Source organism: Notamacropus eugenii, chromosome 1 (assembly GCF_028372415.1).
Source record: "Notamacropus eugenii isolate mMacEug1 chromosome 1, mMacEug1.pri_v2, whole genome shotgun sequence".
Classification (NCBI taxonomy): domain Eukaryota; kingdom Metazoa; phylum Chordata; class Mammalia; order Diprotodontia; family Macropodidae; genus Notamacropus; species Notamacropus eugenii.
Window position 1 is genome coordinate 458,008,042 of NC_092872.1, and position 26,580 is coordinate 458,034,621.

Consider the following 26,580-nt stretch of genomic DNA (forward strand, 5'->3'; position numbering starts at 1 on the left):
GACCAACAAGCAGCCCGAATCCCAGACCCCAAAGTTTCTTTTCATAGGTTCTGTAGTGTTCAGAGGATAGTTTTCCAGATGGTGCCTAACAATGACTGTGCCAGATTCTACAGCTTAAGTAAATGTTGCCATCCCCCAACTCCTGCCAGGAAAAGATGGAAGACCTGGTCGTTTCTCCTGGCTCCAGCGATCCCTTCCCACAAGAGATCAGAAAACCCCACATTGACTTGGGCAGTCTTCTTGGAGGATGGACATTTCCAAGGGCCCTTTTCCCTCTCCCCATCTGCAGGACCTTCTGGCTGAGCTGCATTCACCGAAAGCTGCCAACCCCCAATAAACAAGGGTAGAGGAATGAGCTAGCCAGATGCCGACAGAGGACACTGTTCAGGAAGAGAGGGTAGATTACCAATAAGGGAAAGGAAGAAAGCCCAGAGGGCCCAAATGGCAAAGCCTCAAGTCTGATCATGTCTAATTTAGGAAGTTTACCCTTATTCAATCTTTGAGTCTCTGCAGGTGTTTCTCTACCTTACCATTAAAAATGGCTTTAATGTTGACAATGATCCTGCTAACATCCATGATTTAGGAGGAAAAGAAAAATGTTCACAGTCCTCCCCCCCCCCCCTCTGTCCTTCTTTCTCTCTCAGTCTCCTCCTCCTTCTCTCTCTCTCCACCTATCTCTTTCTCTCTCCTCCCCTTTCTCTCTCTCCCACTCTCCGCCTCTTTCTCCGCCTATCTCTCTTTCTCTCTCCTCCCCTTTCTCTCTCTCCACTCCTCTCCCTTCTCCCTCTTGCTCCTTTCAGCTTAGATTCTCCCACTTTTCTTTTCTCGATAACCTAAATAAGTCTCCAAAGTTAGAACTCAGAAATGTAAAGTGCATGAAAAATAATAATGACTAGCACTTATACAGCACTTTAAAAGTTTGCAAAGTATGCTGCAAACGTGAGAGGGAGAAGCTATTATTATCCTCATTTTACATAAGGGACTTGAGGTTCAGAGGAATGAAATGACTTTGCCAGGGCCACACAGCTAGTCATCACCAGAGGCAGGATTCAAAGCAGGACTTGTTGACCCCGGGTCTTACCCTCTTTCCTCTTTGCCATACTGTAATACAAACTTGTCTTTGCTGCCCCTGCCTCTGCCTTCTGTATCTTACTCTAGCTTAATGGCATTCCCTTCTCACTCCCCTTAGGGACTCCAACTTTTCATACTCCTTCCCCCATCACCAGAGATGATCTCTTGTAATCCTCAGGGAGCAGGTGGGAGGCACACTGGAGTCAGGAAGATCTGGCCTCAGATACTTACTAGCTGTGTGAACCTGAATAGGTCCCTTAAGCCTGTTTACCTCAGTTTCTTCAACTATAAAATGGGGATAATAATAGCCTTCACCCTCCCCTACCCCCCAGGGTTATTATGAGGATCAAATGAGATGATAACTGTAAGGTGCTTCGCATAGTGTCTGGCACATAGTAGATGTTACATAAATGCGTTTTTTTTTTTTAATTGTAGTAGTAGTAGTATGGGAAAAAAAGGTTACTTTAGGTAAGGGAGTTAGTGAACCAACCCTTGCTAAAATATTAATCATTGATAAAATTTAATATAGGGACTCTTCCAAGAACTATTTAATGCTTGAACATACTTTAAAGCATCAATTAAAAGGCAGGAATACTAGAGGTGAAATCTCAGCCAACCAGCCTGCAGAGGCTACGTTTAAGTTACACTTAAAGTTACTTCTAAAATCACCCTAGTTCTACAATCACTTTTTGCCTATGTATGTGACCAGATCAAAAGAACCAAAGGCATTTCACTTCAAAGGTTAAGGCGAAAACAGTTCTGCCAATGGATGATTCATGTTCTCCAAGCAAAAGGACAAACAAGACTGGTGCCACAGATACATTTCTTGGAGACCCTGCAAAGAAAGGTCTTGCCATCAAAGTCCTTGGCACTATCAACTGTGGATATGATTTTATCAATGGAAATGACATCCAAGAAGAGGCATTTCCATCTGCTTTGCTGCTGCACCCTAAGGACCATGGGACCTTTCCATCTGATTTGTATCAGAGACCTTCCATATTTCCATTCACCCTCACTTAAGAAGGTGAGTTCCTTGAGAGCAAAGACTGTCTTACTTTTCAATTTTAGCTGTAACATTTAGCACAGCGCTTTGCCCATTCATTCATTCATTCATTCATTCACTCATTCATTCTTCATTGCTTATAGAATGAAATATACTAAATCTTGCTCCAACATTTCCAAAGAAAAATTCAGGAAATCACCTGAAAACCTACCATTTGAGTCAATAGGAACCATAAGGCTAACCTTCCATGCACTACTTGAAGAGAGATTTCTTCACTGTCACTTATTCTGAAATGTTATGTGTTCCTATTATCATTAAATTCAGGTTTAAATTTATATTTCCATTTGTGAGACCAGTGTGCAAATAGAAAAAATATAGTCCTCGTGGAGTTTATCAGTCTTTATGAGCATTTATTTACTCATTCTCTCTCCCAGCATTCCTATTATACCCATCCTGAGAATGGATAAACTAAGGAAAAGTGGCTGGAGGACTTGCCTGAGTTGATAGGAGGGTAACTGTGAGAATCAATGTAAGATCTCAGGCAGCTTGACCTTTAAACTAATTTTCAGCTAAGAATCCTATCCAAAGAAAGTTTGAGTCAAAAAAGCAAAGTGTAAACTCAACATGATTTCCTGGAAATCGACTGAAAAATCAAAGCTGACTTTACTCTTTAAAGGTCTGGGGAGTGAGTGCAACCTTCAACCCATCACACCCTGGACTGCTCATGGTAGAGACTTGTTAAAGTTGCTGCAATTTCACATTTTCTAAAATGTTAATAGAACATGATCAGGCAGCTGTATCAAGGCTCAAACAAGCTGATGAAAACAGTGAAACCTCCAGATTATTCCTAACTTTTCCCAAGTAATTGCTACCAAGAATAAAACAATACAAAGTTCCTTAAAATGTAAAAAAAAAAAAAGAAGTCAACAAAACTTGGGCCCAGAGAAGAGAGGAGAAAATATCCCCACCTACCATTGGATGGAGAAGTGAGGGATAACGCCTGTGGAACATTACAGATGTAGAAAGTATCTGTGAGGCTTTGCTGAGCTGTTTGTGTGGTTGTTCTAGCTCCTTTATGTCAGCTAAAGATCTTTGTGCAGTGGGGGAGAAGGATAAATTTGAAAACGAAACTGATATAAATACAAAAACCATCCATAAAACTTCAAAAAAAAGGGAAATGAAAATGTTTGTTCGGTACTCACACTGATAAGTATTCACATAATAAAGATAAAATAATAATTTTAATCTTTTATTTTCTTAACTTTTAATTTTTAAACTAACTTTTAGAAAATTCTTTTTATGACCACTTTTCTTATGTTAATCAATCAATAGCTACTTAGGATGTACCTACTATATTCCAGGCAATGTATTAGTCACTGGAATACAAAAAAAAACAAAAAACAAAAAACAAACCCACACAAAACAACTACACATACCCAAAAGAGAACAACTTGAGAGTGACTTCAAACTCAAAATAGGTTAAATTGGCTGGCTTGAGAAAAGCTCACAATAGATATGGGGCAGCAGAGGGCTGCCCCCTCCACTTTGACCTCTGACCTTTCCACAGGCCCTGGCACTGGCTGGAATTCCCTGAGAATCTTCTGCTGAGCCCTTGCCAGGTTATTAGTAAAGGCCTGCACCCACAGCAGCTCTGCTGGAAATGCTCTTGCAAATGTCTAGATGTACACAGCTTTAATACACACAACCCAAGCTTCTGTAAACCTCCTACAAACAGGGAGCAGCATGTACAGTATTCCATATCAGGGTTTGAAGGGCTGCATATGGTGCTCAGTTAGAACAGCTGAGCTTTAAAAAGTACAACTTCTCATCTCACTGAAGCAGAGCCCAAAAAAGGCGGGTAAAGGAAAAAACAACCCGCAGGGAGGTGAAGTGTGGTTTGTGTTGGGGGACCCTTCTACGTTAAATATTGCTTTTATTATAAATTTCTGTTTATTATCTTCTCAAAAAGACATTTTACCAATCTAAACAGTACTCATTGCTTATAATCCCCAAAATTATCATTTTAACTATTAAGTAGACATAGAAATGTGTTCATGAGTCTCTAGATCATCAAATTATAGATTTGGAGATAGGTGGGTAAAAAACAGAGACAGCCATGGATTCAGATTCATAAAGATCTGGTACCAAATCTTGCCTCTGAAATATGCTGGTTCTGTGACCCAGAGCAAGTCAATTAATCTGCCCCAAGGTAGCTCCTAAGACTATAATTTTAGAGCAGGTGCTGATTTGCGTTGGCAGAGGGAATTTCTTCTTGGGGAATTCTCTGTATCAATGAAACTGCAGGTGCAGTCTGAAAACTTTTAAAAGTAGGATATGTCTCTTCCTCTTCCTCTCCACCAAAAATTAAAAAAAGGAAAAAAAGTCTTTTTCTCTGGGATGATCAGGTGGCTAGAAGAATCAGCACCCCTCTCCCTGCCTTCTTTACTTGCCTCTTCCATGGCTCTGGCTACCCCAAAACCATCCAGGCTAGTTGACTGCCTGGAGGAGATGGGAGTCACCAAGTCTATTCCTTCCAGGGAAATGGAATATCACCATGCCTTACCATCTGTTCTGTAACTGCCCCTTAAGATGCTCCAGGCCTTATTATCTACCCTATCTCTAGGCTTAGTAGACCTGTGGCACCATTCCTACTGATGAAACCTAAAATCCCCAGCCTTTGCCATCCACCTTGCGGCTACACCCTTAGGATTTCTGGGCCTTTCCATATGTCTGGCAACTGGACTTTGTCTCCCCCAAACAAACTGTGAGCTCCTCCAAAGTAAGGACTGTCTTACACTCCTTATTCGGATCTTCAGTGTTTAGACTGCTAGCGCCTTCAGTCTCTGGTCTATAAGATGCATCCAGACCTCCAGGTAAAGAGCGTGGGAGGGGCAGGAGTAAGTGAGTTTCCTGGAATACACAAGAAACTTTTACTTTCTCTTTCTGATGCCGATAATGACTTTCTTCAGCTTTCCAGCCAACTTCCCGCTTCTCCCTCCCCAGCCCCCTGTTGCTGCACGCCATCCCCCAGCTCCAGTATAAAGTTTGGCTTTTGCAGCATGAAGCAGCTGGGCCAAGCTACCAGCGAATGATAATGACCTCAGAAATCTGCTGTTAGCTCGACAACAATAGGGTGCTCAGTCTACTGGAAAATTGTGTTCATCAGCTAACTCTGCTCAGTTACTAATTGACATTGCCAAATATTTTAAGAACAATTGGAATGCACAAGCAAAAAAAAATGAAGATCTTAATCCTCAGACTTAATTTTTTTTTGGCCTGTTTTGTTTGCTTGGAGCAGGCGATGGCTATCACAAAACTAAATGGGGGAGGGGAGAGAAAAAAGAGGGAAGAAGAAAAAAAGGCAAGAAAGAAAGAAAAACTATTATATTGCTATCAAGCCTACATGTGTGTGTGTGTGTGTGTGTGTGTGTGTGTACACACATATGTATGCAAGGATGTCCTGTACAAAAGCTTCTGATTTGTTCTGTCATTTGGGCCCAAATATGGTCTGAGAGTCATTGTTTAAGAAAAATTCCACTAACAAAAAGAGATATCACGAGGGTTCCAAGCCAGCTGGTCAAATAATTCTTGCCCACCTCTAAATAATAAACAAGAAGTAATGAAGGTTAACAATATTTTATTTCGTCTTTGCCTCCCTAGATTTCCATTGATCATGTAACTTGGCCTACTTTATTTAATGAACTGGAGGGTCAATGCATTCAATTACCCCCTTCCTACCATCAAGACTTCAATTATCCCCACACCAAAATTATGGGAAAATGCAGAAGGTAACTACCCTGTTGGATATAATGAACAGTATCGTTTCTTACTACATTAAGTTTTAATTATTCTGTGTGCTATTTCCGAAGCAAAATCTGAAGAACACAAACTTTTTTTTTTTGCGCCAGAAATGAGATAGGCCGGGAAGTCTGCTTTGATATTTTTTTAGGAGAATGATGCAGAGATTAATTCCATCAGGGGGTTTGCATGCAATCAGGCAACCACAACTAGCATAGGACGAAAACATATGTACTGCTTTCGACATGTCAGAGAAGGAAAAAAGTGTGCTTCTGAGTTTCCTGTTTCCCAATAGTTTTCCTTTGTATTGCCTGAGGAGGCAGAAATGACATCTACTATTGTATGAAATTATTGGAAAGTCAAATAAACAAAAATAAATGACAAAAACAAAGAGAAAAGGACAGGGAAGTGATCTGTGTGTCGTCTAGTTTTGTCCATTTTCTGTTAGAGAATATGACCTCTCAATTTGTCAAAGGTCCTAGTTTTAGCAGTTGATCTTAAGCTGAGTTCTCAGCAGTCTGGAGAGCTAGAGAACAAATACATTTTCTGGTTCAGTGGAGTCATTTTCACATGTTCACTGATTCAAACATTCTTTTACTCACATAACAAACAGCTGCATACCACATTAGCCTAGCCAGTGACAGTCACACATCTCGGCAATAACTGTTTGATTGCAAACTTGACCCTTTCTTCTTCTCAGCCTGAGCAAGACATTTTTAAACAGCCACTCGGTTCCCAATCCTCCTTTGCAAAGAATTACATCAGATAACAAAGGACTTCTCTGCCACTCTTTGTAAGCCTTCTTCTGGAGATCTGTTCTAAGAGGCTCTCTGTCAAAAGGTTTTTTTATGATGAATTCAGAACTACTATCATGTTAAGAGCAGCGATTTATAAAGAAGAATTCATTGGTTGAGATCTGAAAAAAATAGTTTCTCAGGCCCTACTGACCCAGTTTTTAACAAAAAAGAGAATCAAGTGATGCAAATGAAGTTTTGAGACTTTGTTATGCTGTCTGAGAAATTTGTAAAACCCTCCGTTTTGCAGTAATTTCTTAATAAAAGCCTCAATAAGTATTGCATTCTTACTTACAGGTCCAAAGAGTTTGGTCTTCCCCTCCCAGGTTTCTCTATAACAGGTAATGGCAAAATGCCAATTGTGCTACATTGAAAAATATATCGAGTTTAATATCATTTATGCCAAATTACATTTGTTTTTGTTTTTAAATAATTTGAGTTGCCAGGCTTGGTTGAGTGTTTTTAGCCCAAGAAAAAACTAAATGACAGACTTTTGAGTTGATGTATACCCCCCCCCCCCCACACACACACACACATACATATTTGTTGTTGCGTTCATTTCCAAATCATCCATGAATCCAAAACAGACATTTTTAAGAGGAAAAACTTTTTTTAAGGTCCCTTGAAAAGGAATCAGCCAGTAGACACATTTATCAACTGATTCCAAAGTAGAAATAAAGTTTGTGGATAACTCCAACTGTAGTGGGTTGTTTTTTTTTTTTTTTCTGTCTCAGACATGTACAGTCTTGGAGTTAGAAAATTCCCACAGGGTTGCAAAAGTGATTGTGGATTCCTTCAATACAATATGTATTTGGAAATAAAGAAAATGATGGATATGGGGAATTAGCACTGGCTATCACTTGGCCAGAAGGTGAGAAAGGGTAAATGTGTCATTTAAAAAGGTAAACATTTGGTATTAGGCTGAACAGATAACATCTTTTAGTTTTCAGTCAATTTTGGATTTTCAAGGAATTCTTGAATTCAGTCAGCATGAAATCACGGTCCTTCCCCAAATTTCAGAATGCCCCAGACTCTGTCTCTACTTTTATTCCCCAGGTGTCTCTAGCACAATATTAGCAGAACTGAACTACCTGGCCAGAGAACCCTGCCATCTGAGCCCCAAGAAAGGCATATCCACTGTTTGACACAGGGTTATGGTACTTCCCTCCAGTCCCTAAAAACAGCAAAGTTTTATAAAGTACTTTTAGTATCAGGCCGTGAAAAGCGGAAACTAATCCCTTTTATCTTAGCACTTTCCAGTCACTAAAAACAATTTTAATCACTCTCCATACTATGAAATTAGCCCCTACGTGGTACTCGTGCTCCTATTTAGAATTTTCTAATGTGTCTCACCAGTAATAAATTGCCAACAAGGCTATGGCTCCTAGAGTAGACAGTGTGTTTCATGGGTATTTAAACAACAGCATTAAGTACTATAGGAATCTGTGGAATGTGGAGCACAGATTTATGTGTCTTAAGAGTTCTTTACTGGTTTGTAATAAGCCAGCAAACTAACGCTTTATTTTTATATTAATTTTGTCCTCAAAGTAGGGTATACTGAAGCATGGCAATGACAACAAACTACACTGGCATATACTTAATAACTGTAGCAGAGAATTGCCTCCAATACTAAAATATTTATCGGAACGGGGTAGGGATGGGGGCGACTAAAAAGAATTAACCTCAACAGTCTGCTACCAGATCTTTAACAGTGGGCAACGTACTGCCTTAAGGTACCTCAAACTGTCTTTCATTTTCTAGACTTAATGGCTGATTGCAGAAATCAATGTTGCCATTAGTAACAGAGTATTTGTTACGGCATGATTTCCTCTGTTGTTAGGTTTGCAGAATGATTACAGTATTAGCAAGGTGCTTTCCTTATAAAGGGCCAGAGATAGAACATTCCATTTGCTGTCCATTAGCGAGTGGCTTTGGAAATAGGGACGAAGCCAGAAATCTTACCTGCCGTGGTGTGGAGATTGTAATTCAGCTTTCATAGGCTAGGACTTTTCATCAAAAAAAAAAAAAAATGGATGAGGAAGCTCAGTAGTTTATGGACATTTATAAGGCATGTTTTTGGTGGGTAGGGAACTGTTATTTCATAAGCCTACATCAAAAGTGAATGTGGCATGTAGTACAATTTAAGGCATGAGCCTAAATGTCTGTTTTGACAAGTTCCCAGAAAGTATATGGTTTAGTCAAAGGTGATGCAATCCACATGACAGAACCTCTCAGAGATGGATCATGGATCTGGAGAGAAAAAGGGACTATGGAGGCCATCTGGCCCAACTCCTTTATTTTACAGTTGTGGCGGAGAAGGAATTTGAACAGGGGTCCTGTGAACCCTTTCCATTGCCCCATAGATAGGGAAAATCATATTGGAGAGGGGGTTGTTTCCACACTTGAAGAGTGGTCTATTTGGGAGGGCTGGGCAAATAATGGGAAAATCATGGAAGTGTATCTTTAGGGGAAAAGTTAGTAAGGGCCCCCTTATCCAGCTCTAGCTATGGATAATCCAAGGAATCCTGAAAGATCCTTGTTCTAGAATCCCCAGAGAGAGGCCCTCAGAGGTCTCTCAGAGATGGAAACAGGACAGGAGTGAGGAGAGTTAGTGGCACACAGGGACCCCCAAATGTCTGAGATGAGTAAGAGAGTGCCCTCTCTACCCCTCTATGAAGGACAGAAAATGAAAAGATCAAAACCTATTTAAGGCATAAAAGAGAATGAGAACAAGAGGCCAGATGACCCATGTTCCTAAAAATAGACAATGACATAAGACTAAGGAGGAAATGCTACATATTTTCCACTTTGAAAGGCCTAGGGATCATGATAAAACATTGTGGAGTAAAGACAATTTGAGAAATGCTTCTAACTCTCAGATTTTCCATTGGGTGATGTTCACTTTGTTTTTTTTTCCCTAAATAGAAGCCAACCTACCTGAGGAAGAAGGTGATGAAGGATGTGGGCTGTCTTCCTGAGCGCTTCCAGTCTGAGAAAGGCCCCCACCGACCCCACTCTCCTCAGTAACATTGGAAGAGCCCGGTGTGGTGGACCGGCTCACTGACTGGGATTCCTGGTCACTGCCAGAACCCCGTCGCTCCTCCAGGCACCCTTGGAGGACCTCTTCTTCAGCTTTCCTGTCCCTCTTGTGGACTCGGGAATGGACAACAACCTGGTGGTAGGTTCGGAACACTCGGCCACAGTCTGGGCACTCAGTGGGCTTCTCCTTCATATTTCCATGACTTTGCATGTTGTAATCGAGTCCCTGGTTGAGACCATGTGACAAAAAATCTCTACTGCCTTCTAAAGGGTCTAGTTTATTTGGCAGGTCTCTTTGATTGCCCATTTTAGTGCTGTGAACCAAATCAGCAGGCATTTTCTGCTTGGAGCCATCTGTTCCTACTAACACATACTCCCGCTTCTCCTTATCAAACACAACTCCGGCGTTTGCCAAAGTGTCTTCATGGTTGCGCTGTATTTGCTGCTCTTTAGACAAGAAGCCATGTTCCATGGCCATCCCCCTTGCCATGAGCTGCCAGGCCTGATAGCTATTCACAGGGTCCATCTCGGCTGCTTTGGCAGCTGCCTGCAACCGTTCTATGCAGCTGGACTTTAGTGGTGGCACCAGGTTGAGGCAACCCAAGAGGGAATGCTTGTCCCCTTCGCCAAGGCTGTGGCCCATGCTGGAGATGGGGGACAGCAGTTTCCCCAGAACCTCTTTCTCTTTCATAGGCAAGTCCCCCTTGCTGTAGAGCTGATTGGGTTCACTCAAGCTGGACTTGTCTGGGGGCATGAAGCCACTCTGCAAACAAGAGAGGTATCGAGAATACAGGTTGGCATGGGCCTCCTGGGACATACCCCCCATGGGAACAGGTACCTCTGGGTCATTAGGAGACTTGTTCTTGACAGAAAGCTTGTTGAGGTGAACCTTCATGTGATTCTTGAGGAACCAAGGCTCCTTGAAGCGCCTCCCACATATCTGACAGCAGTGCTCAAAAGAATCCTTGTGTTTTCTCATGTGGCCCTTTAGAAACCATGCCTGACTGAACACCTGGCCGCACACTTCACAGCGGAATTCATTGGCTGACTGTTCTCCACTTCCATTGGAGCCCTGGCCTTGGGCTGACTCAGCAGTGATATGAGCCTTCTCTACATGGCTGATCAGTTCCTCCTCCTGGGAGGCTGCAAAGTCACATAGGGTGCACTTATAGGGCTTATGAAGGATCCGAATATGACGGTCTAATTCTTCACGCTTCTTGAACTTCCCTTTGCAAAATGTGCAGCGGAAACCCGCCGTGGGAACCACCATGTCTTCTTGGACATTGGCTGGCTTTGGTGAGGGCACTGGATTAGAGATGTCAGGGACACTGTGGTTTACCGGCAAAGACAAGTTACAGTTGGCCAGAGGGGGCTGCTGGGAGTGTGGTGGAGGCTTCACATCAGGTCGTGGTTGCAGGAGACTGCTTTTCATCTGTTTGTCCCTCAGGATAGCTCTTTCCTCGAGTTCATGAAGCAGGCGATTCTCCTCTCGGACTCTCCCACGGCCTTTTCCCAGGTTTCCAAGCTTATGGGTTCTTAGGTGTATCTTCAAGTTCCCCTTCTGGGCTGCCCGGTGGTCACAGTAGGGACACTTGAAGGGTTTCTCGCCAGTGTGTGTACGCATGTGGAGGGAAAGGATGCTATTGAATCGGAATCGCTTTCCACACAGCGGGCAGGGATATTTCCGATTCTTCCTTGCATCATCCTCAATGTCGCTCATCTGGGACATGATGCCAAGATTCTGGCCATTCAAGAACTGCTGCAGGTCCACCCTTCCATTTAGACTGGTGTCCACATCTCGGTTGAGTTGATTGGCCAACAGGGCCATCTGGCTGCCAATTGGCTGGCCTCCCATGGACACGTGGCTCTTCTCCTCTAGGGGTGCAGAGGCCTTCTCTTCAGAGTTAGGCCTGGTCTGGAGCTCCGGGAAAGCATGGCTGAGCTGAGATGTTATCTGGTGCAGCTTCTGGCTCATTGAATACTGACCATTAAGGATCGTGCTGTTAAGATGGGCCTCAGCCTCTGGGACAGCTGAAGAAACTCCAAGGCACAAACTAGCTTCCTCCATCCCTGCAGGGAGAAAAAAAAAAAAGACCATTTAGATGTGGGAAATGGTAGTTAAGAATAATGAATCAAAAGTATCAGTTGGCAGACAATTTGCATTTTAGGCTTTACCTACACATAATAATGCTAAGGAATTATGGTCAAAAAACAATAATAAAAAAATGAATTATTAAATGCCAATTATGCAATATGGTGTTGCTCATCCAATTTGTTTTAGCGGCAGATCTTCTTCCTTGTATTTCCTATTTACAGACTGCAATTATTCATTCATATTTTAATTATTAATGTTTTACCACTTTCAATACCTAATAACAAATTGAGAGGCTACATTTCTTCCTCTCCTCTTTTCTTCCTTCTCTTGTTCCCCCTACATATCTCTCTGCCCGCACACTTTGTAGCATCTACACCTGTTTGCATGAGTAAAAGTTCAAGACAAATCTATTGCATACTCTTCTTTTCCTTCCCTTTTCTTTCCTTTTCATTCTTTTCCTTTTCTTTCTTTTTCCCTTTCCTTCCCTTTTAGTTTTCTTTTCCTTTCCTTTCCTTTTTCTCTTTCCTTTGCTTTCCCTTTTCCCATCTTTTCTTTCTTTTCCTTTTCCCTTTCCTTCCCTTTTATTTTTCTTTTCCTTTTGTCTTTCTTTTTCTTTCCTGTTTCTCTTTTCTTTCCTTTCCCTTTTCCCATCTTTTCTTTCTTTTCCTTTTCTCTTTCCTTTTCCCTTTTCTTCAAAGCCCAAATTGAATCGCCACTTACAACTTTTGGTTCTGTTGACTAAATCGAACACATTCCCCATTCTGAGATGAAAACAGGAGTTTTATGATTTGACCAAAAAAACCTCCCAATGATGGCATGATATTTACTGGCTTACAATAAAACAAGATAATGTTTTGGGGAAAAAATAAGTAAAGGACAAGCTTTAGAACAATAAAAGGGATTTTGCTTTAGTCAACAAAAAGTGCAGTAATATCTCATTAAGCTGATTAGTATGCTGCTTAGAAACAGTACTAGGTGCTGTAACACATGATTATAATCATAAAAATCCTTCAGTGTTTGCAAGTAAGCATTAACGAGGTATATTAAATTTTAAGGAGACTGCCACTAGCAGCTTTGCAAACCTCTGAGATTAAGATTTAACCCTTGTGTTACACAACATTGTTGTGGTGTCATTTTAAAACTCAGTCTATCAAAACAAGTATAAATTATCTTGCATCGGAATCTTAATGATTGCTGAGAATGCTCACATTTGAGTTGAAAAAAAAAATTACTCATAAGATGCAGCGGACTGTCTCTGTCCTCCCATTGGCAAGATATCCAAAGTAAAGGGCTTTGATTTGGTTTAAAGAGCTCTTTTATAGAACTAGATAAAAACCAATTAAAATCCAGGGAAGGTGCCATAGGAAATCTCACCAAGTTTAAGCATTTTTAATAACTTTCCCAATTTACAGTAATGAGTAAAAATGGTACCTGCAGTATGTGTTTTGCAGAAAATTAGAACTCAAAGCTGTTTGTTAAACACAAAGGCTCGATGCTGGTCTGCATAATTGTCCTTAATAGTTCTGTATGCCACTTCTTTAGTCTAGGCAAGAAAACTGAATCCACAAGGTTCAGAAAGGGGGAAAATGTCTTCTAAAAACAGAACATGTGGGGAAGGTGGATTTAAAAGTTAACAAAACCAGGGCTTATCTCTCAGTGCTATTTCGTGATCTCTCTTCCACCTAAGTTTCCAATTTCTTTTTTGCTACCAGAGAATTACCAAACATATTAATGTCTTTTTGTTTCCCATGTTAAACTACATTGACCAGCCAGGTGGCTCAGTGGCGGTAGCAGCTATAGGCGGTAGTCAGCTATAGCCACGTCTGACTTTTGGACCAAATGACTCCTTGTCTGGCTCGCAGGGGATGAAGCCAGACTCTGGAGGAAGTACACTTGACCCAGAGGGAGGCTCGTACTCCATGCTTTGCCGGGACCCCCGCCAGGCAATCTAAGAATGACATGGATGGTCTCCAAGGGGAGTCCTGGCTTCTTTGGCAGGAAGTCGGAAGTTGTGATTTCTATCTTGGGGAGGGGAGTGAAAAGGAGGGAGAAGGCGATAGAGAAAAAAAATCAGGTTGGCTTTGGAAGAGAGAAGAGGTGTGATCATGGATGTAAAAATAAATGCGTATACATGATGATAAGGAGGAGCAAGCATGCACACATGCATACTGACATGCTGATGTTAAAGAACCCCTCAGAGCCAGCATCTTGGAGAGGGGTAGGGAGGAGGCAGGGCAGTGATAAAAGTTTAAATTCTAGGCCCACTTGCCAACAATATCAGAAATGAATCATTTGCCCCCTCACTTACAAAATAATATATCTCCATTAGAATTCGGGGTTGGGGATACATGTGTACCTTAGAAAACAGGGACTGCTTGGGCAAGGTTGAAGCCTACATTTTAGGGGACACTTGAAGGGAAAATCACTGCACCCTCATCAGGGAATGGAGAAGCTTTACTCTTTCTCTTTGAGTAGAAGTCCTCAGTTCAGCCCTCAGGTTCTCTCTTGGAATGAGAATGAACCTAGGTGCCAAACGGAATGCCTCAGAATTCCACCCAACTACCTTTCTGCAATTTTGAAAAGAATCAAGGCACCACATTTATTTTGAGACCATGTCTTGAAACACTACCCAACTGGTCCAAAGAAAAAGACAAGAAGATGGGAAAATGTTAATGAAATAACTCAAATTCAGCAAGAGGGAACAAAAACAAAGATAAAATTTCAAATGAAATAAAAATTTTATTTGAATGAAAATAATTGTTTTTCTAAAATAAAAAGTAAAGCACAGCACTTTCTAAAATAAAAAAGAAATTCAGGTTGAATTTAAGGTCCTTCATAATCTGGCTCCTACTCAACTTCTTCCTACATTTTACCATCCAGACAATCTAATCTATTAGCTATGCTCCTCTTAACCTTCATCTCCAACTTCCACACATTTACATAAGCCACCTCCTAGAATGTACTACCTGCTCATTTAAAATTTTTAGTATACTTATCTTTCTTCTAGTCTCAGTTCACTTGCCACCTCCTCTGTGAAGTCTTCCTTGGTTATTCCAGTTATTAGTGCTCTTTGGATTTCAAATACTTTGTATAAGGATAAAAGCTCCTTGAGGGCAAGAACAGTTCCATGTTTGTCTTTTAATTCAAAGCACCTAGCACAAATTCTAGAATGCAGAAGGGACTTAATAAATTCTTGTTGACTGATTTTTTTCCTTACCATTGAACTTATTATACCTCTCAGTGACCTATGTGTTCATTGAGGGCAGTGAAAATTTCATTTTATTTTTGATTTTTTGCATCCCCAGCATTTAGCACAGGGCCTTGTACATAATAGTTGCTTTTAAAAAAAAGTTTGTTGAATTGAATTAAATTTTCCCATTCATGCTGAACAGGCAATAGTTCAATCAGTAAGTTCTAGGTAGAGATTATTCAGATTTTTTTAGGTATGGTATTTTCTTTTTTAGTCTCCAAAGTGCATCAGGCTCATCTGATTTGGTTTTATTAAGCATGGTATAATGGATTTAGAGTAAGAAAAGAATAAAAAATAATAAGAATGTTCTTTGGAGCTAGATGGGGCCATGGTAGAGAAAAGGGAGTAGTACTCAATTTTTTGTTTCCATCTTCACTACGAGTGAGAATGATCTTTGCCTTGTAAAGAACAAAGCAAAAATTGCCAGTGGGGAACTGATACTAGAGATACGTAAGGAGATAGTTAAGAGAGCACCAAATTGCCTTATATCAAGTCAAGTCACTTAGACCACCTGAGAGTGGTCTTACAGAGAGTAAGAAGATGTGCTAATGATATTGGAAAAATCATGGGAAATGGGAGAAGTCCTACAGGATTGGAGGAGAGCACACATTGCCCAAATTTTGCCACGATTTTTGAAAAGGAAACAAAATTCAGTTTGGAAACTATAGACCAGTAACCTTGTCATGGGTTGCTGAGAAAATCCTAGCAAAGATCACAAGAGAATGGTTAGTGAACATTTAGAAAAGGAAGAGATGACTACAGAGTCACTTTGACTTCAGCAAGAACAATTTATAACACACTTAACTTCCTTCCTTTCTTCCTTCTTTCTTTCCTTTTGTTTGTTTTTTTTTTTTTTGAGAGTTACCAAACCTGTAATTCAGGACAAGGCCATCAATACAGATTATCGAGAATTTAACAAAACATTTATACAATATCTCATAATATTCTTGTGGAAAAGATGGAAATGCAGAGTAAATAATAACAGTTGGATGGATTATAAATGGCCATACTCAAAGAGTAGTACTTCATGGTTCAGTGTGGTCTCTAGATGAGTATCCCAAGGACCTGTATTTAGCCATATTCTATTTAACATTTTTACCAATAATTTGAATTATGACATAGATGCTGTGGTCATCAATCTGCAGATGACACAAAGTTAGAAGAGATATAGAGCACACTGGATGAAGAGTCAGGATTTTAAAAGATCTTCATAGGCTAGACTCAGACATTGGACTGAAGCTAATAAAATGAAATTCAAAGAGGATACATTTCAAGTCTCACACGTGGGCTCAAAAAATCAATTCCACAAGCACATGATTAGACAGAAATTTATCTGAAAAAGATCCAGGGATTATAGTGGACTACATGCTCAATATGAGGTAGAAGTGTGAGATAGCAGTCAAAAGAAACAAACAAACAAACCAAAAACCTCACACTTTCTTATGGCTCCTGGCTCACCATAGGCACTTAATAAAAGGTTTGTTGGCTTGAGTTACTGACTGCATTAAGAAAGGCATTGCTTCTAAGAGTAAGGGAATGCTAGTTTTACTGTACCCTTTTCCTGCTCAGATCACAGCTAGAGCACAGCGTGCTTCCACTTCCAAACACTGTAGTTTACACAAGGCTATCAGGCTGGTGAAGGGTGTTGAATCCCTGGCGCAGGAAGATGAGTGAAGGGAAGTAAGTATATTTGGCCTGAAGGAGAGAAAACTCGGTGAGGACATAATAACTATCTTAAAATAACTGTATTGAAGGTCTATCCTGTAGAAAAGACATTAGACTTGGCCTGGGGGCCATCTTCAGTTGTCTTCATCTATATCTTGCCCCTGGACCCAGATGGCTCCAGAAGAGAAAGTAAGGCTGATGACTTTGCACAGCCCTGCCTCACTTAAATCCAATTCACTTTTAAGGCATGACATCACCTTTCCTGATATCATGGTTCTCTTTGAGAATGAAGGAAAAACAACAAGACTTGTCCTATTTGACCTCCAAGGAAAAAAAACAAAGAGGAATGAAGAGATGTCACAAAGAGGCAAATTTGGCTTGATGTCAGGAAAAAAGCTTCCTAACAATTAGAGATAACAAAAAAGTAGAATGAGCTGTTTCTTTTTATTGAGCATCTGTAAGCAGACGCTGACTGACCACTTGTTGGATATAATAGAGATACTTTTTAGTCATGGATTGTACTAGTTGGGCACTAAGATCCCATTTGATTCTAAAATACTGTGATTCTGCCATGGATTCAAATTGTAGCTCAGAACCTTACTGCAACTATGACCCTGGACAAACTACTTTATAGTCTGGAGTTCATCAGTAAAAAGAAAGGGATGGCACATAAAGTTACTTTCCAGCACTGAATCTATGATAACCCAGTGGTTCAAATAAGATGCCAGGTCCAATACTAATACTAAACATCTCATTTGGAATGGCCAATTCACTGGTTCATTCATTCAACAAATACTTATAAATTACCTACTATGTGCAAGGTCCTATGTAATCTTCAAAATGTCACAACCTTCTTGAGTCTCATTTTTCTCACTTGTTAAATGGGGCAGGGGCAGGGAAGAGGAGTGGTCATTTCAGCTAGCTCTAAATCAATCCTGTGATGAATTCCTTTACCAGTTTGGTTATTTACAATCTATGTGATTGTTGGTAAGTCCCCTCTCTGAGTTTTAGGTTCCTCTGCAAAAAGGGGGTGATTTTTGAGTAAAGGATTTTTAGATCTATTCAAGAACAAAATCCTATGGTTCTAGAGAGGAATGTTCATAGCAACTATCAAATCACATCCTCCAAGTCCATTATGATACATAATACATCTCTCTCACTGAAACACAGAAACTCTGTAATGAGAGTTGTTCAACACCAGCTTTGCAGCAGGGCTAGCTGTGTCCCTCAACACCTCATTTATTGCCAGAATGCTAGGATATACTCAAGCAGTTATCAGAATCAAGGTGATATTATCAGGGTTCAACTCCTAGGCTAAATACTCAGGAGCATACTACTACAAAAGGGACCTGCCCTGCAAACTTGCAATTTATGTTTGCCTTCCCAATGCCAGGAAATGGGATGGGACCTGAACAAAAGACTAAAAACAAAAATGAAACCAACCAAAAAAAAAAAAAAAAACCAAAACAAAGAGGTAACAGCAGTTTTCTACTTGATCTGCCCAATTTCATATTTCCATGAGGGTATTCTTAGCTTATGAAACCCACCATTGGATACACATATTATCAAAATCCATTCTGTCTCATCTTTCCCATCATTTAAGGTACAGTGAGCCATTCAGCTGCCTTTGATGGTGTTAATAGTTATTTTGATTTTGCATTTCTGCCTCTGAGACTATTTCCTGTGATATCAATAACAAAAGTTTTCACTTAACTATTCCAATAGAGCACTTAATTGTATCTTTCAACTTTGAAATGAAATTTAAAACTATTAGGACACCAGAAATGCCAGCTGCTGCAAGCCTAAACAAATTTAGCACAAAAACATGGTTTCATTTCACTAGAATTAGAAAAAATATGTATTTATGTAGATATATATATATTTATGAACAGACCAAAAAATATAGGTCTTGCCAGTAAGTCACATAAAAGAGTTTTATCCTTATAGCATGAAAAGAATAGTTGGGAAATAAAATGAATTTCAACATAAACATTTCAGCTGAATTTTTTTTCGATCAAAGGTTGTTATCTAGCAGAGCATGGCCAAATGAATATTCCTTTTTATCAAGGTGAGTGAAAAAGTACTGCTTCTGAGACATAGCCACGCTCTTGCTGCCCACCTTTGCTGAGAACAGAGTAGAGAGGCTGAGCTTAATAAACAAGGTGATGCTGTAAATGTCGCTGCGGACTGTAAATGAAATAATCTTTTGTCATTTATTCCTGTCATAAGACACCTTCCTCAAAGTCAGTGAATCTTTTGGCACTTCCCACCTCTCTACCCTGCCCCACACTGTTAGTCACTCATTGGATCCGATCATCAGCCAGGCTTCATCCAGAATACAATGCATTTTTATTAAATATATATACATATATAGGTATATTCTCTATTGTTGCAGCTGAAACTGTTTAAGGTTGTTATAAGCACAATACACTCCTGTTCTGAAATACACAACACCAGACTACTGAACCTTTTCAGGGTCATTAAACAGCTGTAAACATTATTACAAAAATAAACCAGAGATTTCATGCTTACATTTTAGCCCAGAGCTTGGTGTGCTGAGCAAGTACATTTTTTTCATCTCTTACAATCAACGTTGGTGACATTTGGACATCCAAACAAATTACATCACAAATATTACTGAGGTGGGGAGGGTACTGAGCGGTATATTTGCCAGATGATTAATAGATAAACAGTGGGGCAGTATGGTTGACCTATTCTTCTTTGACTGATTTGTAGACAATGCTATCAGACAGAGCTAGAAATAGTTAAATCTTGGCTGAATTCATTAATGCAAATATGGTATTAAAGCCCAGCTGGGTAGTATGTTGATTCTGCAACTAGGAGAGCCAAGTTTGAGAATGGAATCTAACATCCTAACTCTAAAGAATCACAGAATCACATAATTTAGAGTTGGAAGAGATCTCAGAGACCAGTCCACATCTGAAAGGAATGCCTATTGTTGTATAGAGAAATGGTCACCCAGCCTCTGCTGAAAGACCTCCAGTGAGAGGGAATCCATCAACTACCAGTGCAACCTTGAGCAAGTAACTGAAACTCTCTATACCTCGGTTTCCTAATCTGTAAGATGAGGGGAGTGAAATAGATGGCCACTTCCAGCACTAAAACTATAATCCTATGATCATGACCTCCTCAGGTATCCCATTCTCCTTTTGGATAACTCAAAAGGGAAAGACAATGGCCAGTGATGAGATACTGGCACCCTCATTAAAAGCATGTAGGATTTAAGCTCCTTGAGGACAGGAACTATTTCGCTTTTGTATTTGTATCATTGGTATCCAGTACAGAACATGAAATGTAATCAGCACTTAATTAATGCTTGTTAGCTGATATATAGCCATTTTTGTGCTAAGTCCTATATGAATTTATCAGTGCTAAGTGAATTCACCAGACATGGTCCCATACTTTTGTCTGAGCAGAGGTTCTTTGGAATATTAAGGAACAGGAGAGGAAAAGCAAATTGGGTGGGGATGGCAGTGTAGAAAAAAGGACCCTTTCCACTGAAGACTTTTAATTAATTAAAAAATAATGGATACTCTTTTGAAATTATTTACTGGGGGGTGAGGTGACAGGACTGAAAATATTTGATGCCAAGATGATCAAAAGAAAAGGGAGGCTTATGAACTTCGTGAAGCAAAAAAGAGTCAGACTGTTGGTCTTCCACAGCTTAGACATGGAAAAATTCAACCAAGCAATTAAATCTAGGGATCCAACCAGTCACAGAGAACCTTGATATCGGAGAAAAGAACAGCCTAATATTACACTGACTTCAGGCTACTTGCGTCCCCTGCTACCAAATCCATCAACACAACCTATCATCGTTCATCATGGAGTTAGACAGGGATATTGCTACAGGTGGCAATCTCTTGGGATCTGCTGCTATGCTTTTTACCTACAAGGCTATGATAATCTTGGGCACTTTTATTTTTTCCTGTGTCTGATGCTGTCCATAAGAATCCAGTGCTTGGGTTGCAGAGTCAGCCCTGGATGCAGAGAGTTTAATAAAATGGGAGTACTTAGCACTGGGTGCATGAGATGAGAGACCAGTCTGTGATTTATCCTTTGAAATGAGGCCCCATGCAAGCCCTCCTTAACCTCTGAGTGCTATGCCTAGGGAGATAGCACATTCTAGTGGCAAAGGAAAATTGTCAGTTTAGGCCTCTTGGACACCTGCCACTGATTAAATGGAGACCAACCATGGCTCTTTTATGCACTCACCATTAGCACCTTATTATATTTTTATTCTATAAATAACCAAAGTATTTAAAACTTTATTATACTGTCTCTCTCTAGATACTTTGTGTGTGTCTGACTGCCCCTATTAGATTATAGATACCTTGAGGGCAGGGACTTATTTAATGCTATATCAAAGAAGATTCTGAGGTGGAAGGGACCTCTGGGATCTTTTAGTATAAGCCCTCTCATTTTACAGATAAGGAAAACGAGGGCCAGAAAAGATTGACTGGAGCAAAAGGAGCTATTCAGGAGAAGGGCAGCTCCCAGTGGAGCTGAAAGCCATTACAAACCAGGTCAGGGATTGAGGATCACAGATTTAGATTTTGGAAGAAGCCATAAAGTACAAACTCCACATTTTACAGACTAGGAGAGCAGAGCTCAGTGAATAAGTGACATCCAAAGAAGTATCAGGCTTGGCATGAGACCCCAGACTTAGCTGATTGGGTGTGCACCACACCATCCACACTTCCGCACACAGAGATCTGGAACGACCTAGTGCCTCTTCCATTTCAGAGATGGGGTGAATATTATTGGCAACACCACTTATTTACTGACCCAGGTGACTAACTCTAGAGGACCTGGGTTTAAATAATACCTTTGAAGTTGTGACCTTGGGTACCTCATTTAGCCCTGCTTGGCCTCAGTTCCCTTTATGTCAAATGAGGAAGTTGGACAAGGTGGCCTCTGAGATCCTTCCGATTCCACATCTATGATGAGTTCTTAGGTCTATGATTGGAATTTTCCACCAGCTCCACTTGCCATGTCTACACTCTCCCTCTCTAACCCCCCAGATAAAGGGTCTTTTCCCTTTTCTTGGCCTTTCTCAAGACAGAGGAGCTGTCCTGCTGTGACCCTTAGAAAGATTGTCCTACTGTTAAAAACAAAGCAAAAAGACCCTCCTAAAACATACAAACCCTCCCCTTGATCCTGCCTCTAATGGTGTAGTGGATAAAACACTTGACTTGGAGTCAGAAGAGCCAAGTTCTAATCCTGTCTCACATATAGCTATGTGACTTTGGACAAGTCACTCCACCTTTCTCAACCTTGGTTTTTTTATCTGTAAAGTGGGAACAATCATCACATCTACCTTACAGGGTTGTATCAAATGAGATAATACATGTAAAAGCATTTTGTGATCCTTCAACACTATAAGAATGCTCCCTGTTAAGTACCTCTCCTCCCCTCCCTCTTTTCAACACCTTTTGTGTGTTGTCTTCACCTATTAGAGTGTAAGCTACTTGAAGGCAGAGACTATCCTTGCCTTCTATTTGTATCCTTGATACTTAACATAGTACCTGGAAGACAGTAAGCATTTAATAAATGCCTGTTGATTTGACTTGACTTGCAATTACTTTGATCATAACTTCAATAGCAATATTCTAAACCTTTTCTTCTCTCCATGTTCCATATACCATCCACTTCCTCTTAAAAGAAGAATTTTCTATGACTTTATTGATAAAATAGAGATCCCTTATCACCTTCCTCTTCATCCCCATTTCAGACCCCCAAAACTATCCATGTCACTCCTTCACTCAGTTTCTCCTTTGCTGCCCCTTCTCTTTAACAAGGACAACCTGTGCTCTTGACCTCCTTTCCACATCTTCTGGGAACTCATTCGTAAATCATTTCCTTTCTTTCATCTTCAGTCACTTCTTATTCTCTCACTCCTTCCTTGCTATCTACAACCATGTCTAGATATCCTTTATTCTTTAAAAAGAACAAACCACCTTCACATGATCCTAGAGTTCCCTGTTGCTATTCTTCCTCTTACAGCCAAACTCCAGGAAAGGATTGTACCTGTCATCTTCACTTTCTCATCTTGATACCCAGCTAATTTCTTAATCCCCTGTAGTCTGGCTTCTGACCCCACCCCAACCAACAGAAATAGCTCTCCCTCTACTGTAAAGTATCAAAAGTCTCAATGGCTAAATGCAATGGCCTTCTCTCAATCTTCATCCTATTTCACCTCTCTGAAGCTTATGACACTGTTGTCTATTTCTACCTCCTGAATAGTCTCCTCTCTCAGCCTGTATGACGCTGTCCTTCTCTTGGTTTTGCCTTTATTTGTCTATTTCTCCTTCCTGTTTTATGGTTCATCATACACGTCTTACCCATCAGTGTGGGTATCCTCCAAAGCTAGGTCCTGGGTTCTCTTCTCTTTCTCTCTCTATACTCTTTCTCTTGTTGATCTCATCAGCTATCGTAGGTTCAATTATCATCTCCATGCAGCTGACTCTATAATCTACATTTCCAGTCCTAATCTCTTTTCTGAATTCTGTCTGCTATACATCCACAATAATATATTGCAATACATCTTCACTTAAATGTCCTGTGTATATTTCAAACTCAATAGACTAAAAATGTAACTCTCTAAATTTCTTCTTAAACCCATGTCTCCTCCTCCATTATTTCCATCAGTAGTACAACTATTCTTCTCACCTAGGTTCACAATTTCTATTATCCTTGACTTTTATAGTCACGTCTACCTAAGGAACCAAGAAAACTGCTTTTTTCATCCATACCCTTCTGTTCACTCACATGACCACTATCCTAGTTCAGTCTTTTATCACATCTCATCTAGATAATTGTAATAGACTCTAAATTGATTTCCCTGAATTCATTCTTTCCTTTCTTCATTCTGGGCTTTATACTAATAGGTCTCAAAAGTCTACAGACCACTTGGAGTCATCAAGAGTCTTCTAGGGAGTCTAGGAAGGAAAAACTATTTTTATAATACTGAAATTTTTCATTTCTAAAACAGTAAATTTGATAGATATCCAGAAGTCAACTCAGATCACCAAAAGCTGATTGTAAAATTTTTAGCGTGAACCTTTACCTCAAAAACCATCAAAAGGTAAAAATCAAAACTTGATTTCTTGTTTTGTTGATTGTCTGGATTTGAGAGAGTGATAATAATGCAGATTAAATTTTCGAATGTGTTATGGATACTTTTTGGTGGGGGAGATCCAGTTGTTAAACATTTCCCAGCATATACCCGAATATTATCCACATAAACAAAAGTTCTTTGGGGGGGGGGGTATTTGTCACTATTTTTAAAAAAATATAAAGAGGTTCTGAGACTAAAAAAAGTTGGAGATTCACTGCTCTCTACAACTGGAGATTTAATATTACTAAAACAATAATCTGGCCATGTTGCTTCAACTCTCAAAAATTTTCATTTGTTTTAAAACTGTTCCACAACCTGGTTCCCTTCTACCTTTCCATAGTTATTTCATATCACCCCCTTACATCTACTCTACATTCAGTCCAACTGGACTACTAGCTGTTCTCCAAATTCAATATGCCATCTCTCACCTCCACGCAGGGTGAGGTGCCTTAAATACAATCCTTCCTCAGCTCCTCCTCTTGCAATCTTTAACTTCCTTCAAGGCTCAACTCGAAGATCCTAAAAAGCCTTTCCTGGCTCTATCCATCTACATACTAGTTATATCGGCAATCCTACTCCAAGCAAGATAGGGTTAGTTTCACTCTTGGTATTTATAGCTCCAGAGCTTGGCAGAATGTCTGGTAGAGAGAAGGCACTTAATAAATGCCTGTTGATGATGGATTGACTGATTAGTTCATTTTCACTTTTGTGTCCTTAGAGCCTAACAAGTTGTCTGGCATAGACTAAGTGCCCAATAAAGAGCTGCTGAGCTGAATAACTCAAAACCAAACCAACAAAAAGCACATAGTAGGTATCTAATGCTTTTTGACTGATAATCTGATTGGTCCTTTTTAACATGAAGCTTTTTGAGGCATTTTGTTTTCATTCCACTCCTGGGAATCCAGTCCATTTCCTAACATGTTTTTACCCATCTTCATAAATAGGCATGTCAAGAGGATGGGACAGTATTCCGGGATTTGAGGGCTCTCCCTTTCATACCCCAGAGATCTCCTATACCTTCTCTGTTCTAGTCAAAGTCACAGCCCATGGCATATGCAGGTTTTGCATCATTTGCAAAATTCAATAAAGAGCCAATTTCAAAAGCCAGCCATATAATCAGTCGTGGGTATTGCGATTTGGTGAACAGCTGAACAGAATGTCTTTTCGACCATAGACCATGTGTGTATGTGGGTCAGAGAAGATTAAGTAAACCGGGGAAGCAAATGGTTGGGCTAAAAGTTGAGCATCTGAGAAATGCAGTTCCTATTTTTAAGCCTCCCCATGAAGAGGAGAATCACATTGACTTTAAGGAAGCCATTTTTTCTCACCCTACTTCCCTTCTATGTAGCTGAGCCATCACAGGGAGGACCTAGACATTGGAACTTGGGATAAAGGATGCTCTTTACAACCGAATCATCAGTGAATGGAAAGCCATTTTTTAAAGAAACATCACAACCTTTTTTTTTTCTTCCTACAATTCAGGTGATAAAAAAGTGTTCCCATTCTCTCCAGCCTGAACAATCTTTTGCAGGAAATATCTCCTAATTCAGTATAATTGATTTATCTATGCTGTGTCCACCCCATCTGGAAAAGCAGCAAAAGTAAGCTTTTAATGAATGACTCACCTTTAATATTATATTGCAAAACTGAAAAAGATACTAGCAGTTATCATGAAGCATACTGATTATTTTCCTCCGGCTCACTCCTTTTTCCTATCTTTTTTTTTTTAAACAAATTTTGCTGTGGCAGAAAGTTGAATATTTAATCTTCTATTAACATGGTTAGGCTGCCTGCTACAGGGCAGTACTGGAAAAGGAGCTGTGGGCTTAGGATGCCACCTTGAAGCCTTGGAAACCCAAGGAATCTCCTCCTCTTCTCTTACAAATGCCATAATGATTGAACCTGAAAGCCTTCATTACTTGCCATAGGGATAAAATGGGAGGAAAGGACTGAGTGGGGGACCTTACAACCCATTTCACTTCTGATTAAAACAATTTAAATCTGAATGCCACTGGACTATAGGATCATGCTTATTTCCATTTCACATGGGCCTCAAATGTGATTTGGTGCAAGACTAAATATAATGTAAAATGCACATATGCAACAGGGATCAAAGTCAGGCTGATTTTGAAATATTCATAGAAGATGGCCCAGTGAGATTCTATTCACAGGGGTACCTGTCAGAGACATAAGCTTAGATGCAAATCATCAAATAAGTGCACAAAATCATTACCCCCAAAAAATAAAAAATAAAAATCAGGCATACAATCAGATTCAGTTGTCGGAAGCTATTGGATGGCGGCCAATCGAGAGAGCTCAGCAGGCTCTAGCTTTAGTCTTTTCTGGTCCTTGGGGCCCTGGTTCAGTTCCTCTTGTTACTACACAGGTCAACTGTCTGTGCCTGGCATTGACTTCCCTGGCACAGACTTCTGGGAGAAGAGCAAAAACTGGTCCATAAGTTCCCTTTGACCTAAACGGCAGAAACATCTGCTGGTTGAGTCATGAAGCTGCTTGTTGGCCAAGTTTAACAGTAAGGGAGCCTGCTGTGGATCAGCTCTCTCAGCAGTAGGTGTCACTGCAATAAATAGATGGATTTCAGGGGACGGAGACAAATTTCCAATGAAAGTGCAGGAAGGAACAGGAAAAAAAAAGAGTCTAATTTTTCAGTAAACAGGTTGCTTAAAGAGAAAAGAAGCATCTTTTGCCTGTTCTATAATATATGGA

The 26,580-nt window shown here is 40.2% G+C and overlaps 1 protein-coding gene across 9 annotated transcripts in view; it reads right to left on the minus strand.

Annotated features, from left to right (window-relative positions):
* ZNF536 (zinc finger protein 536) overlaps positions 1–26,580 on the minus strand; it is a 597,265-nt gene that overhangs the window by 323,118 nt on the left and 247,567 nt on the right. For all 9 annotated transcript variants that reach the window (XM_072632093.1, XM_072632095.1, XM_072632099.1 and 6 more), the window contains one exon: positions 9,604–11,775. In XM_072632093.1, coding sequence (XP_072488194.1) covers positions 9,604–11,775 — 2,172 coding nt within the window. The remainder of the gene's footprint in view (positions 1–9,603; positions 11,776–26,580) is intronic.